Source organism: Pseudorasbora parva, chromosome 3, assembly GCF_024679245.1.
Source record: "Pseudorasbora parva isolate DD20220531a chromosome 3, ASM2467924v1, whole genome shotgun sequence".
Taxonomy (NCBI): domain Eukaryota; kingdom Metazoa; phylum Chordata; class Actinopteri; order Cypriniformes; family Gobionidae; genus Pseudorasbora; species Pseudorasbora parva.
In genome coordinates this window covers 63,699,677-63,718,292 of record NC_090174.1, presented here as the reverse complement: position 1 = coordinate 63,718,292, position 18,616 = coordinate 63,699,677, and the positions used below count along the sequence as shown (strand labels likewise).

The 18,616-nt window shown below is 41.7% G+C and overlaps 1 protein-coding gene across 2 annotated transcripts in view; it reads left to right on the top strand.

Moving 5' to 3' along the window:
* rcl1 (RNA terminal phosphate cyclase-like 1) overlaps positions 1 to 18,616 on the top strand; it is a 46,287-nt gene that overhangs the window by 9,681 nt on the left and 17,990 nt on the right. For both annotated transcript variants that reach the window (XR_010904463.1, XM_067439801.1), the window contains exons 2-7: positions 344 to 415; positions 10,355 to 10,530; positions 12,021 to 12,095; positions 12,788 to 12,912; positions 14,941 to 15,066; positions 16,948 to 17,104. Coding sequence is in view for 1 of the 2 variants with exons in the window: in XM_067439801.1 (XP_067295902.1) it covers positions 344 to 415; positions 10,355 to 10,530; positions 12,021 to 12,095; positions 12,788 to 12,912; positions 14,941 to 15,066; positions 16,948 to 17,104 (731 nt within the window). In the remaining variant the exon portion in view is untranslated. The remainder of the gene's footprint in view (positions 1 to 343; positions 416 to 10,354; positions 10,531 to 12,020; positions 12,096 to 12,787; positions 12,913 to 14,940; positions 15,067 to 16,947; positions 17,105 to 18,616) is intronic.

The window sequence follows — 18,616 nt, the reverse complement described above, 5'->3', positions numbered from 1 at the left end:
CTTCATACACACATCATACACTCTTCATACACACATCATACACTCTTCACACACACATCATACACTCTTCACACACACATCATACACTCTTCACACACACATCATACACTCTTCATATACACATCATACACTCTTCATACACACATCATACACTCTTCATACACACATCATACACTCTTCACACACACATCATACACTCTTCACACACACATCATAGTAGTTAATATTTAGATCATTTGTTTCCCTTTACTTCTCCATCCACTGCAAAATCAGAGCTGTAGTGTTTTATTGTTTTTAAATCAGTTTCTGCTCGACTTTTTTCTAAAATGTGTGTGTGTGTCAGATTTTGAAGCGAGCTTCATCCGGCTCCTCGACAAGGTGACCAACGGCACAAGAATCGAGATCAACCAGACGGGTGAGTTTGATCTGGATTATTCCTCTTATTCTCCAGTGTTGCGGCTCCTCTCTTCCCAGTCTGTCAGTAACTCTGTTTAGTTCCTGAAGCACACACTGTGCTCTGATTGGTCGGCTGGAGCGGTGTGTTGTGATTGGTGTTTGGGAAATGCCCCGCCCCTTACCGCCCGACTAACTCAACCAGGCTCCGCCCCTTATTATGGGCATAAATTATTATAATGAGGGATATTGTGATTGGAGGAAAGACTACAGTGGAGGCGTTCAGCCTTGCAAACTTCGGGAAAAGTAAAAAAAAACAGCGGGAAGTGTTTTTTAGGACTGTGCAATTTATCGAAATATCACAAATGTTAATATCGCAACGGCACGCAATATCTGAATGATAATAATCGGCTACTTCAACATTGTGAAGTGTTCGTTTTAGGTCGACGCGTAGAGCAGAGAATAGACTGAGCTCACGACGGTTACTAATGAGACGTACTGTTAAAAAGAGTTAAAACAACTCGCTTCAGTCTCACGCTGTCTGACACACACTATATTATAAATAATATAAAACTACATAAATGACTCTTATTAACTCACCAAAGGATTACAAATGTGAGAAGGAGACATAAGAACATGCATTTTAAAGTTAGACTTTAAATGTTGATGTTAAGTCCACTATTGAATTATGTATAATTATATTTAGTATTGAGTTCAATTACCGTATTTTCCGCACTATTAAAAGCCTTTAATTTTCTCACAAACCGACAGTGCGCCTTATAATCCGGAGCGCATTATATATGGATCAAGGCGCTCTGTCAAAATGTTTCAGTATGAAAAACCAATAAAAACGTGCGTCCGCGTCTCTACAGTCACTATTTGAATGAAGGCAACAGCACTACTACGGGGCATGAACATCGATGAATTTCGAGGCGGTCCTTCTTGGTGCTTTCGTTTTATGAAAAGACGTAATCTCTCCATACGCAAACGAACTACCGTCTCGCAGCAACTGCCAAAAGATTACCAAGGCTGGGAGATATTAATATGCACATCAACGTTTGAACAACGTTACCATGGGAGTGAATGGAGTTGTCAGAACGCTTAATAAAGTTTGACTTAAGCCCTATTCGCATGGGATTAGTATTATCTGGGATTTCTGTGAGTTAGAAATTTCTCCCCCACATCTGAGTTTTGCGTGGCAGCGGCACATTCGCACGTGATAAGCAAACCCTGTGATTTTACTCGATTTTACTGACTTCTCCCAGATATGATGTCAGGACTTGTAAATGTTTTTTCGTTATAGCTGTATGAAATCATAAACAGTCGTATCGATATCGTTTTGATAGTTTTATAGTAATACAAATTATTTCGTTCAGTTAGAGAACCGACGCTACAATTAAAAACTGAACTGAGCACAGACCAGCGGCAGGAGTCAGATTTCATTCATCACGAGTGAGAAGCTGACGATATACGGCGGAAGATTGAGTTTCAAAGCTAAATGTAAAAGCGCCCATTTAAGCGAGCTTGTCATTGTACTGTTCTGTTGTCATGTTTTTCATTAAGGATAGTATTGATGTTAATATTAAACACACCATTCAAGCAGTTTGCTCCCAAATTGGTACTCATTCAAAAGTGAAAGTATAATCCGAGCGGGAATTCATAACGGTGCGCATAATGAAAGCAGCCTCCATTCTTCGTGAAAGATAAAGATAGTATCTAATCCTGGCCAAATCACAGAGATGCCAATACGCACGGGACTAATATTATCACAGGTCCTCTGTGTTCGGCGAAATATGGTAGGTAATTTGCGGGGGAATTTTTACTTTACAAATTACAGACATGGCCGATTCGCACAGGATTAAGATCACAGACATTCTCTGCAATTATTACAAATCACCAGAGGTCCCTAGATAATACTAGTCCCGTGCGAATAGTCAGTTTGTCTGACTGTTTTGTTGACATTCCCTTTAGCAGAGCTCCATCTAGTGGATGCATAACGCAAACCCAGTCAAACGTTTGACTGCAGTAGTTTCTGTTCTATGCGCCTTATAATCCGGTGCGCCCTATATATGAAAACAGTTTTAAAGTAGGCCATTCATTGAAGGTGCGCCTTATAATCGGGTGCACCTTATAGTGCCGAAAATACGGTACATCAGAAGTAACTGTAATTAAATTACAGAAAAAATAAGAGCAATCCCTTACTTTACTCTTTCAAGGGAAAATAATTCAATTACAGAAACTAATTACACCCAACACTGCTGCCAACACAGTTATGTCAAAATGGTGTATTGATGAGTATTAATGTAAACTCAGTCGGTTATGCTTTAAGTGAACCATATCAGTTGGGAAAATAAGCCGAATATAAGCCAATAGGATCCGTGCGTTAGCTCTTAAAGTGACAGGCGCCTAATACAGTAAAGCTGCGACTGTGTGTCAAACAACGAGAAAAAATCACTCGGTGCTCTTGGCTGAATAACATTTGTTGCTTTATTATATATCAGTGTATATTTAATTAATGTGAAGACAACTGTTTTTAGTTCTTATTTTTAATTACAAAGAAAAATTAAAATAACAAAAAGAATCGTTCAGCCCGAGTGCAGGAGTCTTTGTTTACCCGGATGCTCTTGATCTTCAGTTTGAGGTTGATTTAACTATATATTACCAAGTCAAGCAAAGAGTTTTTGGTATTTAAATATTTGCATTATAATTTAGTTTGCTTACATTGATGTTATAATGATATTGTCAGATTTGTGACATATTTTTTGCTAAAACACGGCTGGCCACTTTCAGAAGTTGCAGCGATGCTTTCGTGTCCCCGAAATAATGTGAGACACATAAATAATCTAATTTAAATAGATTTTAATCACTAATAGCAATATTGTATATCGCATTATTTAACAAGATATCGCATTTTTCTTCAATATCGCACAGCCCTAGTGTTTTCCCCCATTTTTGAACGATCACCATTGGCATATAATGCAACAGACATAGCTAAAGGCAACAGATTTCACTAATAGATCTACCAATCAGAGCTGGACAAAATACACAACTTCATTACTGGAGTAAAAGTACAGATGTATTTGTTTTCTAAAGTACTTAAGTATCAAAAGTAAATTTCCTTCTTTATGTCGCCGCATTATTGTAATATAGTTGTCAGGGGCGTTTCTAGGATTTTCATTTTAGGGGGGCTCAGCCTGGTAACTATTTAGTTTATGGTCCAAATTGCGCTATTAACTAATAGCTTACAAACATGCATACCCAGAAGATATTGGCTGTTTATCATTACTTATGAAGCAAATATTAACCCCTTACATGCATTAAATCATACCCAATAATGTAGGCAGGTTTATAGATCCCAAATGTTAGGGGGGTTCGGGGCATGCTCCCCTGAAAATATTTTGATTTCTATGATCTATATATGTGCATTTTAAGATGTTCTGATGGCCAAAAAAATAGATAACAATAGCTTGAAAACCATGTCACTGGGCAGTATTTGTGTCTCTTATCTCCACATCTCTCTTTGTCTCTGTTTTTATCTTGCCCCGTCTCTTCATAACGCTGAGCTTTGACTGATATCGTTTTTTCCGTTTTTGTCAGTAAATAAAGTAAACATATGGTTAACATATTAACATACTGATATTTATATGTTTCATGAATAATATTCTTAGACACGTTAATTTCCTGTTTATTAAAATGTTTAATTTATTAAATTCACAATATGAACACATTCATTACTAATGTCCAATACAGGCTGAAAAAAGCTACGTTTTTTTTATTTACTGAATGTTACAAATAGAATTATATTAATTTACAATATACACATTCATTATTAATCTTATGCCTAATCTGATGAAAATGGCTTTGTTAATATTTCTTGTTCGTTAAGGCCTACGGGAATCACATAGGCATATTTCCAGTTAAAAATTGCGACATTAGACAAAAGTTTTTTTTTCTTTTGTGTAATATTTCTGAATTAACATGTCAAACATGAGTGTTTAGTTTAGCTGCTAAATTAATCTTACTTGACGTCGAGTTGCGCTGCTAAAATATGCGCTCAGCTTCAGCAGTTTCTGTGACCATAAAGCCCGCCTACTCTGATTTGATTGGTTTTATCAAATATTTTGACATTGACGAGCGGTGACAGACCAATGACGCTCAGATTTACACACACACACACACACACACACCTCTGCTTCTGACGTGCACTGCGCTCTGCTTAGAGCCGCTGCGGATTGGAGAGACAGACTAAAAAACGGGACGAAGCCGAAGCCTCCCGCCAGTTTTATATGTTTTAAAGTTTAATCACATATTTTTTTAGAGGGGCTGAGGCATAAGTTTAGCTGAAGCCCCCCTAAAAAGGGCCTAGCGACGCCCATGATAGTTGTATAAATGCACATTATGCCATCATGGTTTAAGCCAGTCAGTGACGCTCCATCTGACACACTAGCAGACGACTAATGGGTCCTGCACACTGTGCCATTTTTCAAGATCCTTTGCGAATGTCCCTTGTCAAACTATACGAACATGATCCCCGATGTAAGCCGTGGCACACTGTAAGATCTCAGTTGACATTAATGTCAGACTGCACGATAGTGAAGGCGCGCTAAAAACGGACGCGCGCAAGAAAACTCGTCCGGAGTTCATATCATCAGTGAATGACGCGTTGGGTGACGGTGAGCTGCATTACACGCGGGACTGAAATGCTGGCTACAAAGAAATCTCTAGCACTCGTTTTGGCCGTAGTTTGTCTTGAAAAAACGGAGATATTTGGCTGTCGTCGTAGGAGAAGTCACACTGCAGGATTCTGTGCCAAATCTTCTGACACTGCCAGAATTTCGTCTGAGGTCAAATGTGATCGCAGCGCTCATTAATCGGCTGCCGGTGAACATGTCAAACTAACGACCAAAGACGTCAGATTTTAGCCTAGGATCAGAGGAATCTTTTAGGATTTGCTAAATTTGTCTCAGACGGCCAAATCGTGGCCAAAATCGCACAGTGTGCACCCGGCTTAACTTAATCTCATTTAAATACTTGTAGAAAAGTTACAAAGCTCTTTATAAAGCTGCTGTTACTTTAAGGCCGAATGCACGGATCCAATACACTGATACACATCTGATATTCTCCCAATTTTACTCTTCTCTTTCTCCCAGATGTTTATATTTTTAATATTTTATAAGACATCAAGTGTATGCCAACTAAACTAATCAGGATGTTGTTGTTTTTTTTGTTTTGTTTACTGAAACACTTTTAAAAGTACTGCTATGGGTACACACACTGTGCCTAAGAACCGTCTTCTTCCATTCTACTATGAACTGATCAGTGTTCAAAAAAAGTTGGGGAAATGTATATGACCCTATAAGAGTGATTTCTGCTAGACTGTCTGAAACAACAAAAACCCAAACACCTTTAAAAGAAGAAAAAAATCATCACTGACTTTCAAAGCTGCGACAGAAACGACTTTCCACTTCGAGGACCTTGATAGAAATGTAGTGGAGTAAAGAGGACGATATTTGTCTTTCAGATGGAGTGAAGTTAAAGTCAGAAGATTACTGAAAAGATAATACTCCAGTAAAGCACAGGGACTCAAACAGTGAACTTCAGTACAGGACTCGAGGAAATGAGCTGAGTCAGTGTCCAGCTCTGTAACCAATCTCTGTAAAAATAAACTAGTGATGCTGCCATCTATATAGAGTAATTTCCCCTTTTGTAATCTGGCACTGAGTGTCATTTTGACAGTGAATATCCAGGCTGTCTTCACTATGAACTAACTGTGATCTCCCGACTCGGATCTTTCAAATATTCATATTCTTGTGGCGACGCGCTATCCTAAATAAACCCGTCTCTTGCGTGATACCCAGAAATGTTGAATATTCTGCTCTAATATGATTTCTGAGCTGTGCGGTGTCCAGAATAATAATCCTCCACTGTGTGTTAATAGGCCAGAGGAGAACTGAGTCTGGTTTCTCTAAGGTTTATTTTTCTCCATCATGCCCTGATGGAGTTTCGGTTCCTTTTAGGGATGGGACGAAATATCGTTTGACAAAATATCGCGATACAAAACGTGACGAAACGCATCGAGGTCGAAAAAAATGGATCGCGAAATAAAGATAGATGGCACTGCTGCATGATTTGCGTAGTATATAAATAATTTAGTGTGTGTGTGTGTGTGTGTGTGTGTGGCAGACATAACAAAACGCAGCGCGCATTTTCTGTTTGATCTGAGGCATAGCCGTAACGTTAGTTGGAAAAAGTGAGAGCAGTCAGACAAAGGATGTAGCAGCAAACATTAATAGGGAGAGAAAAGGGTTGACATTAGCATTAATATTCTAAACCGAAAATGCAGTTATTGCCTACATAAACTACCATATTTTCTGTTGAACTTTTATTAGACTCCAGAAAGAAAAGGGCGTTTTTTCACTGAGCACATTCTCTGCACTGAATCTCACTCTCTCTCGTGTCTGAGGTAAATCATTAACACCATCACCACTTACAGTACACCTGTTTTATTGAACTAAATACATTACAATCGGCTAAAACGAATGCACAGGTAGGTTACTTTCCTGAACAAGCGCGCTCCCGAGTCGTCCGTGTTCTTCACAGCACTGTCCACGTGAATCGCGGAACAGTCCGGCGCGCACACGCAAAATACCGGCAGTTCATTGGGGAATGCGGATCTCTTAAAGGGGCCGCACTATATTCCTCCTCGTGTAATATGGACCTCCTCCAGGTATGGTGTGGTTCTGGTTCGCTCACTGGTACACATTAACAATTTTTTATACGAACTTTGCCCTGTTCTGAATTAAACTGCCAGTGTAAAAACTCCCTTTATATTGTTAAAATGAGAGAAATCACTACTTACTCATTATTTTTAAGTTTAGGCTTAAAAGACATGAACAATTTCTTAGATAAACATATCTATGACCTTTGATATGTCTAGTCTTCATGCTGTATTGATTATTATTGAATAAGTATGGTAAATGTACATTTGCATAAAGCATGCATATTTGTCCATACCTATGTTGATTAGAGTATTAAAAACTTAATTTAAGATACATTTACAATTGCTAAAAAGGTGCGATTAAATTGTGATTAATTGCGAGTTAACTCATGAAAATCATGCAGTTAATTGCGATTCAATATTTTAATCGATTGACAGCCCTACAGTGCCCTCCACAATTATTGGCACCCCTGTTTAAGATGTGGCTTCTAAAAATTCTCCTTTTTTTTTAAAAACAACATAGAACCAAAATACAAAAAAAGAGAAAAATCCTACCTTTCGTTTAAGGACATTACTTAGGTGGTAAAAAAAAAAAATCACAGATTTGGAAAGAAAAAAAAATATTTTGATATCGTATCGTGACGTATCGTATCGTAACCCTGGCATATCGAGGTGCATCGTATCGTGAGTTTAAGTGTATCGTCCCATCCCTAGTTCCTTTGGTCGTCTTTGGCTTGGCTTGCTCAGTTGGGGACACTAACATTATGATCTAAGTTATTCAACAGAATATCAATTAATTAGTTCTTAAAGGGTTAGTTCACCCAAAAATGTAACTGATGTCATTAATTACTCGCCCTCATGTGGTTGGACACCCGTAAGACCTCCGTTCATCTTCAGAACACAAATGAAGATATTTTAGTTGAAAGTAGGGTTGCACCGATCCGACTTTTTCAGTACCAGTACCGATGCCTGGGCTTTATGTATCTGTCGATACCCGATACCGATCCAACAGTCATTAACTCAAACGATTCATTCAAACGACTGATTCCTTTAAGAATGAGGCAGTCGTTTACGAACAGGTTATTGAATCTTTGATTCAACCACTGAATCATTCAGAACATGTGAGATGTGTTATGGTTCTGCTGTTTGGAACTATTTTCGCAGCTGAAATAGAACAAAAAGACTCAATATTGCATCTAAAATGTAAGTAACTAATGTTCATGATTGTTTATGGAGCTGTCAAAGGAAATCAGTGACATTTTCAATCGTGATGGTATTCAGGGAAACAGCACATTTGGTTGTGTGAAGTTGTTTAACTGTATCATATGTTATAAAGATTAAAACGTAACATTTTGAATGTTTACCGCAATTACTATGTGTGAGTGGCGCTTTTTTGATTTGTCCTCAAGATGTCCACAAGACCCATAAAGGCCCTAAACACATCGACACACAGCCCATCTCACTACAGCGGCTGGCACTCCTTTAGTTTTACTGAGCTGCAGGAATGCAGCGTGCTCATGGTGTTTCTGGATTAAATTGGTAGTATTGCCGACAGATGAACTAGTTGGCGTGGCAAGCATAAAATATCTCTACACATCCGACTCTCTGGCTGGCTCCATGTTGCTTCGAGCATGCGACATGTGAAGCTGACGAATGACGAAGGGTTTTTGCTGCGATTAAAAAAAACAAAACAAAAAACACCTGGATCGGCCTGTGGATCTGTTCATTTTTCCGTTCCCCGATCCAGCTTTGTCGTCAGTATCACGGCCGATATCCGATCCTAATATCGGATCGGTGCACCCCTAGTGTAAAGCTGAGAAAGGCTTCAGATAGGCCTCCATTGGCATTCAGTCATGGGCGTCGGAACCATTGTGTGTGCTTGGGACGAGACCCACCCACTTTTTAAGACCAATGATATTGGACCCACTCACTTATATCGTCTCTAATTCAGCACATGTCTGTTTACCTTGACTACCCCTTAACCGAGAAACTTATTAAGAAACTCATTATTAAACACGTATTCTCTTTTTTATTGAAAATAAATACCTTTCCGATCTGATATGTGATGGGGAAAGGGAGTAGAGCGAGTGTGGCAAAAGGCGGATTTGAACCTCTGATTGATTTGCGTAAAAATTTGATGCCATGCGTCTCTTACCCCTAGACTATAGACGCGGTAAGTAATTGAGTGATTTCTGTAATTTTGTCTGGCCCAATAAATTTTTTAGTTAACGGCACTTTTTCTGTCTGGACACGGAGCATAAAAAACATGCAACTTGTTCATTATCTGTGAAACTGTTGATTTATAGGACATGGCAGTTAAATGAATATAGCCTTTTTATTAGACTATTGGTATTGACTGATTGAGGTCTTTTTTGGTATAGGCAAGGGATATGGCCTCAAACGCACCATAATCCAGGAATTCACATCTACGAATTTTTATTTTTCTGGGTGAGAACCCCCACACCCCCCGCAAAACAATTGCCCCACCTATAATATTTTTCACCAGCCGCTACTGACCCACCCACTTTTGATTTGCTTCCGACGCCCATGCACTCAGTCCATTCCCACTCACAAGACCCATAAAGGCCCTAAACACATCGACACACAGCCCATCTCACTACAGCGGCTGGACAATCACTTTACAATGAGACGTTAATAGTTTTTGTGTGAAAAAAATCGAAATAACGACTTTATCTGGCGAGTTATTGTCTTCTGTGTCGGTCTCGCTCCTCCTCTTCAGGTCATGAGCGGCGGAGCGGCGTCATATTCTCACGCATGCGTCGAGGTCACGGCAATAACTCGGCGGATAAAGTCGTTATTTCGATTTTTTTGCGCACAAAAACTATTCTCGTCTCATTGTAAAGTGATAGTCCAGCCGCTGTAGTGAGATGGGCTGTGTGACGATGTGTTTAGGGCCTTTATGGGTCTTGTGAGTGGGAATGGACTGAATGCCAATGGAGGCCTATCTGAAGACTTTCTCAGCTTTACACTAAAATATCTTCATTTGTGTTCTGAAGATGAACGAAGGTCTGACGGGTGTCCAACCACATGAGGGAGAGTCATTAATGACATAATTTTTGGGTGAACTAACCCTTTAATTAATTCTATAAACTATAATACTGATCTGCCAACGTTGTCTCTCTATGATAAATTAAAATAAGCTGATAACATCACGCACCCAGTGAATATTAAGGGCTTTTTTCACTATGATCTGACGTGTGTGTGTTTGTGTGTGTTTGGCAGGAACGGTGTTGTTCTATCAGCCGGGGCTTCTGTCCGGCGGCTCTATTGAGCACGAGTGTAATGTGCAGCGATCTGTGGGTTATTATCTGGAGGCGCTGCTGATGTTGGCCCCGTTCATGAAGAACCCACTCAGAGCCGTGCTGACGGGCGTCACCAACGACCCTAAAGACCCGTCCGTGAGTGTCTTCAGGACCGAGTCATTGAATCATTCATTCAAGAGATTCGTTCAAAAACACTTTGTGTGTGTGTGTGTGTGTGTGTGTGTGTGTGTGTGTGTGTGTGTGTGTGTGCGTGTGTGTGTGTGTGTGTGTGTGAGAGAGAGTGTGAGAGAGTGTGTGTGCTTGAGAGAGTGTGTGTGCGTGAGTGATAGTGTGTGCGAGAGTGATAGTGTGTGCGAGAGAGGATGTGTGATAGTGTGTGTGAGTGAGTGCGTGTGTGTGTGCGAGAGTGACAGTGTGTGCGAGAGAGGATGTGTGATAGTGTGTGTGAGAGTGAGTGCGTGTGTGTGTGCGTGACAGTGTGTGCAAGGGAGCGAGAGTGCGGGAAAGTGAGTGTGAGAGTGAGTGCCTGAAAGTGTGCGAGAGTGTTGTGTTTGTGTGTGTGTGAGAGTAAGTGTGAGAGTGTTTGTGTGTGAGAGTAAGTGTGAGAGTAAGTGTGAGTGTGTGTATGAGAGTAAGTGTGAGAGAGGGTGTGTGTGTGTGTGTGTGTGTGTGAGTAAGTGTGATAGTGTGTGTGTGTGCGCGTGAGAGTGCACATGAGAGGGTGTGTGTGTGAGAGTGTGTGAGAGAGTGTGATAGTGTGTGTGTGTGTGAGACTGAGTGCGTGTGTGCGAGGGAGTGACAGTGTGTGTGTGTGTGCGTGAGAGTGCGAGAGAGTAAGTGTGATAGTGTGTGAGTGAGTGCGCGCGAGAGTGTGTGAGGGAGTGAGAGTGTGTGAGACTGAGTGCGTGTGTGTGTGTGAGTCTGTGCGAGGGAGTGACAGTGTGTGTGTGTGAGTGTGTGATAGTGAGTGAGTGCGTGAGAGTGTGTGTGTGTGTGTGTGTGAGTGTGTGAAAGTGTTCAAGAGTGTAAGTGTGTGGGTGTGTGCGCGAGAGTGTGAGAGTGAGTGTGCGAGGGAGTACGTGAGAGAGTAAGTGTGAGTGTGTGAAAGTGTTCGAGAGTGTAAGTGTGAGAGTGTGTGCGCGTGAGAGTTTTGCGCGTGAGAGTGCGTGTGCGCGAGAGTGTGAGAGAGTGTGTGTGCAAGAGTGTGCGAGGGAGTACGTGAGAGTAAGTGTGAGAGTGTGTGAGTGAGTGCGTGAGTGTGTGTGTGAGAGTGTTTGCAAGAGAGTGACAGTGTGTGTGAGAGAGTAAGAGTGAGAGTGTGTGTGTGCGAGAGTGTGTGTGTAACGTGTGATAGTGTGTGTGTGTAATGTGTCGTAATGTGCAAAAGAAACACGACAGCAAGACCAATCATAAGATTAAAAAATCTAATTGCATTTAACAAACTTCTGTTTGAATACGTTCCTTTCTGTTATTAAGTAATAAGTCCTAATTGTTAATTTTGTGCAGTATTTTTCATACATGTGCATATTCCTGATGTTTAAAAGCTATGGTCCAGATGTTCCTGCTTTAATGGTCATTGGTCAGATCCAGTGTGTGTTGACCTCCGCATGACCTCTGTTGTTCAGGTGGATCTGCTGAAGATCACAGCCATTCCTCTGATGAAGACGTTTGGGATTGATGGAGACGGTCTGGAATTAAAGGTGTGTCTCTCTGTCCAAACAAACCCTTTCGTCTCGTCAGCTTTATTTACATCATACCTGTCAAGTATCATGTTATGGCCGGGAAAGTCCCGTATTTTACCATTCTTTCCGCCGTCCTCTAGTTTTAGTATTTTCCTTGAAAATATCCTGTATTTTAACCTGCGTTATTAAAAAATAATAATACCGGAGGAAAAAAACTAAAACAGTTCCAATCTGAGCTCTGTAACTAGCCTCGTGATTACTGCCATCTGCAGTAGCCTATCAATCAGATTTATTTATATCGCGCTTCTCCAATGCTGATTGCCTCAAAGCAGCTTCACAGTGCTAAACAGGACAATAATATAATGTTAGTGTCCCCAACTGAGCAAGCCAAGCCAAAGGCGACCAAAGGAACCAAACCTCCATCAGGGCATGATGGAGAAAAATAAACCTTAGAGAAACCAGACTCAGTTCTCCTCTGGCCTATTAACACACAGTGGAGGATTATTATTCTGGACACCGCACAGCTCAGAAATCATATTAGATCGCAATATTCAACATTTCTGGGTATCAGGCAGGAGACGGGATTATTGAGGATGGGGCGTCGATTACACAAGAGTATGAATATTTGAAGGATCGTAGTCGTCATTCGTCTGGGTTTGATGAGGCAGAAACGTCAGATGAGTGAGTTGAGTTCCTCCGGTGTTTTTTAGGTGTTGAAGCGCGGCATGGCTCCGGCTGGAGGAGGGGAGGTTCTGTTCTCCTGTCCCATCCGCCGCTCTATCAGACCCATGCAGCTCACGGAGCCGGGAAAGATCAAGAGGATTCGAGGAACAGCGTATCCTTCCGACGAGACCCATAATAAAACCCTCAGCTTCGATCATCTCGCCCATCTCACTCTACAACATACACATTTGGTTCCTTTTTCACCAATACAAACACCATAGCAACACCCTAGCAACCACTTAAACACTGTAACCTCTTCGCCAGACCTTAGTAATCACCCATAACACCCTAGCAACCCCAAAACACCATGGCAACCACCTAGCATTGCCCTAGTAACCACCCAGAACACCATAGCAACACCCTTGCACTAATCAGAAAGATCCAAGTAACCACCTAAACACTATATAAACCAAACAAACACCATAGAAACACCCTAGCAACCACCCAAACACCTTAGCAACCACCTAGCATTGCCCTAGTAACCACCAGAACACCATAGCAACCACCTAGCATTGCCCTAGTAACCACCAGAACACCATAGCAACACCCTTGCACTAATCAGAAAGACCCAAGTAACCACCCAAACACCATATAAACAAAACAATAACCATAGAAACCCTATAGCAACCACCCGAACACCATAGTAACCACCTAGCATTGCTCTAATAACCACCAGAATACCATAGCAACCACCTAGCATTGCCCTAGTAACCACCCAGAACACCATAGCAACACCCTTGCACTAATCAGAAAGACCCAAGTAACCACCTAAACACTATATAAACCAAACAAACACCATATAAACACCCTAGCAACCACCCAAACACCTTAGAAACCACCTAGCATTGCTCTAGTAACCACCAGAACACCATAGCAACCACCTAGCATTGCCCTAGTAACCACCAAGACACTAAAGCAACACCCTTGCACTAATCAGAAAGACCCAAGTAACCACCCAAATATCATATAAACCAAACAAACACCATAGCAACCACCTAGCATTGCCCTAGGAACCACCTGGCAACACCCTTGCTCTAATCAGAAAGACCCAAGTAACCACCCAAACACCATATAAACCAAACAAACACCATAAAAAACACCCTTGTAAACACCATAGCGACCACCTAGCATTGCTCTAATAACCACTAGAACACCATAGCAACCCCCTAGCATTGCCCTAGTAACCACAACCACTTAAACACTACAAATCTAGCATTACCGTAGTAACTAACCAGAACATCATAGCAACCCCCTTGCAATACTCAGAAGATCCTAGCAACCACCCAAAAACCGTTTCCAACACTCTAGCTACCACCTAGCTGCACCCTAGTAACCATTCAGAAGATGGTTGTAACTCCCTTGCAACAACCCTAACATCAGAAGACCCTAGCAACTGCCTACCAAGCACCCAGGATACCATAGCAACTACCTAGCGATGCCCTAGTAACTGCTTAGAAAACCCTAGTTAACCACCCAAAACCGTTACAACTCCCTAGCCACACACGAATAGCCCATCAGAAGAACCTAGCAACTGCCTAACAAACACTACACATCTAGCATTACCCTAGTAACCACCCAGAACATCATAGCAACCCTCTTGCACTACTGAAGACCCTAACAACCACCCAAACACCGTTCCAACTCCCTAGCATCCGCCTAGGTACACTCTAATAACCATTCAGAAGATACTAGTAACTTCCTAGTAACCACCCAAACGCCATAGCAATTGTCTAGCATTATCCTAGTAACCACCCAGAACATCATAGCAACCCCCTTGCACTACTCAGAAGACCCTAACTACCACCCAAACACTGTTCCAACTCGCTATCATCCGCCTAGGTACACTCTAATAACCATTCAAAAGAACCTAGTAACTTCATAGCAACCACTCAAACACCATAGCAACCATCTAGCATTACCCTAGTAACCACCCAGAACATCATAGCAACCCCCTTGCACTACTCAGAAGACCCTAGCAACCAGCCAAACACTGTTCCAACTCCCTAGCAACCTCCTATCAACGCCCTAGTAACTGCGTAATGTACCGACATGTACCCTTTTTAAGATCAATATGAACCAGTTAAATTAAAGCAATGGCATGTCGTGTGTTTCTGCGGTTGGTCCTTGATCAGTGCGTCAGATTCTCCGTGAGAGTTTCTCCTCAGATGGCCAACAGAATCGTGGACGCCGCCAGGAGCATCTTGAACAAATTCATCCCAGATATTTACATCTACACGGACCACATGAAGGGACTGAGCTCCGGGAAGTACGTTCATAAAGAAAGATTTACATCACTAGTGTGTTCTGTGATTTCCCCCATCTGTCATTGGCCAGTCCAACAGATAGTCCCGCCCCAAACTCAGCCAATCAGATCAATGTTAAAGGGATAGTTCAGCCAAAAATGAGCCTGTGTTGTTTATCTGCTGAGCCCCAGGGCGTCCAACATGTAGGTGTGTTTGTTTCTTCAGGAGAACACAAATGAAGATTTCTAACTCAACCGTTGCTGTGTGTCGGTCATATAATGATGTGAATGGGGAACAATTCTATGAGAGCAAAAAAAATGTGCTTACTGTGCGTTCACACCGCCGGCAGCGAGTGCGGCAAGGTGGCCGGAAGTCATTCATTTTCAGTGGGAGCCGGGCGGCGAGCTCCAGTGAGAGCGGCGCGTCTTGGACGATTTGGGCGTCGAGGAGAGTTGAAATCAGCTCAACTTTATGGTAAAGAGCTATGACGCGGTTCGGCGGCAACCAATTGGACTGTAGAAGTGCTCGGCTTGAGAGAAATCCAGAGAACGCAGGCCTGTAAACGTTGGTTCCGACCACATTAGTTCCCAAGCAAAATATAAGAGAAGTTGATCATTGCTGTGCGGGTTTCCCTATCATTTATGACGAGATCATTCATAGTGATGTGTATTTTGTTAAGAAGTCGCGCAACACTATTTTATAGGCGCTAGAACGCTCGTTTTTCAGCGGGTATGCAATTCATTCTTACTTTGACATTTAAACGATTTCATACCTTATTGTGGTCAGTCTATCAATCAACATGCTTGTTTGATTCGCGGCCTCTTAAAATACAGTTTAAAAAAAGAAAAAACATTCTATCTACGTCCGAGCGGCAGCGCGTCCACGAAGCTTTCTACCGCGTCATTGGCAGGGCGGCAAGAGCAAAATTTTGACGCTCTCGTCGGCGGCGGTGTGAACGCACAGTAAGACAACATGTACAAAGAGCCCTGCTGCTCCTGACGACACACTGATGTCTTTAGACACGAACCGATTGGTTTCGGTGAGAAACACAACAGTATTTATGTTATTTTTACCTCATATCAGACGAATCTCATCTAGTGTTCCCATCCGATATTACTTCTGTCTGATAGATGCCTCATTAGTGTCTGTGCGGATCGGCCGAATGAGGCATCTACAAAATATATATCTATGATCGCACCTCATCAGACGGCAGTAATAACCGATGGGAACGCTAGATGAGATTCGTCTGATATGAGGTAAAAAAATAACATAAATACTGTTGTGTTTCTCACAGAAACCAATCGGTTCGTGTCTTAAGACATCAGTGTGTCGTCATGAGCCTCAGGGCTCTGTGTACATGTTGTCTTAGCATGTTTTTTTTTACTCTCATAGAATTGTTCCCCATTCACATCATTATGACTGACACACAGCAACGGTTGAGTTAAAGGGATAGTTCACTTTAAAATAAAAAATTCTGTCATCCTTTACTCAGCCTCAAGTTGTTTCAAACCTGTATGAGTTTCTTTCCTCAGCTGAACACAAGGGAAGATATTTCTGATGAATGTCAGTAACCAAACAGTTAACTGGAGCCATTGACTTCCATAGTAGGAAAAAAAATACAATAGAAGTCAACAGCTCCAGTTAACCGTTTGGTTCCTGACATTCATCAGAAATATCTTCCCTTGTGTTCATCTGAGTAAAGGATGACAGAATTTTTATTTTAAAGTGAGCTATCCCTTTAAAAATCTTCATTTGTGTTCTCCTGAAGAAACACACACACCTACATGTTGATGCCCTGGGGGTCAGCAGATAAACATCACAGGCTCATTGTTGGCTGAACTATCCCTTTAATGTTAATGTGCTGATGACATCTCCGTGTGTCCTGATTGGTGTGTGGTGTGAAGGTCTCCAGGGTTCGGCCTGACTCTGGTGGCTGAGACGGTGAATGGGACGTTTCTCGGCGCTGAGGTCGTCTCCACACCGCAGGGTCAGGGGGAGCCGGTGCTGCCTGAGGACTTGGGGAGAAACTGTGCCAAACTACTGCTGGAGGAGATATATAGAGTGAGTAACGCACACACACATACTCACTCTCACATACACATTTAAACACACACACACTCTCTTTCACACTCACACACACACATGTTTGTTTTCGTGACATTTGTGGTCATTCCAAAGGCGTAATGTTTTTTATACTGTCCAAACTATCCCCTTACACTGCCCCTAAACCTACCCATCACACACACACACACACACACACACACAAACACACAGCCCCTAAACCTACCCATCACACACACAAACACACTGCCCCTAAACCTACCCATCACACACACAAACACACACTGCCCCTAAACCTACCTATCACACACACACACACACACAAACACACACAGCCCCTAAACCTACCTATCACACACACATTTACTTTCTCATAAAAACTCCTCCTGTGTGATTTATAAGCCTTTTGTAAAGTGGGGCCATGGGTAATGTCCTCATATTTCACCCTCTCCTGTAATACCTGTGTCATACCCATGGCATTATACACATTTGAGTCCTCATATGACACACACACACACACACACACACTGCCCCTAAACCTACCCATCACAGGAAACATTCTGCATTTTTACTTTCTCATAAAAACTCCTCCTGTGTGATTTATAAGCCTTTTGTAAAGTGGGGCCATGGGTAATGTCCTCATATTTCACCCTCTCCTGTAATACCTGTGTCATACCCATGGCATTATACACATTTGAGTCCTCATATGTCACAAAAACATGCCCACACACACACACTCTCTCTCTCTCTCTCTCTCTCTCTCTCTCTCTCTCTCTCTCTCTCTCTCTCTCACACACACACTCACTCTCTTTCACACACACACACAGACTCAAACACACACACACTCACTCACATACACGGTTAAACACAAACTCACTCTTTTTCACTCTCACTCACACACGCACTCATACACACTTAAACACACACACACACACACGCACTCACTCTCTCTCACACACACACACACACACACACTCTCACACTCACATATATACGCTCTCCTAGAGAGAGAGAGAGTGTGTGTGTTGAGGTTAATCAGTAGCTGGTCAGTCAGTAGTAAACAGCTCTAGAGTTCTGATGGCCGTCTGGTTGGATAAACTGGAAAACTTGATGTGAGTTTACTCTCTTTTTACAAATTTTAAAAAGTGTGTGTGTGTGTAAATAGGAAAAGATGTTTACCTGCTCTCTGTGATGGTTCAGCATGCTTAGCTTTTAATGCAATTCTGTAAATGCGTTCTTTATGTTCAGTGTTGTGCTAAAACTAGAAAAATAACCTGATTTATGATGCCGCAGCTGATTCTGCTAGACTTATTCAGCTTATTCTTTGATTTTTGAGAGAAATGCACGTTAGTTGTACTTTAGTGAATACTAGACAGACACTCGTATAATACATGCATATGCTGTAACATCACATGATCAAGCTGTCAAGCATGAATTTTTAAATCCTATTAAATGTTAACAATGATCGCCTTCAGTTATACTCTTATAATTACTCATCCCCAGAAATATAGA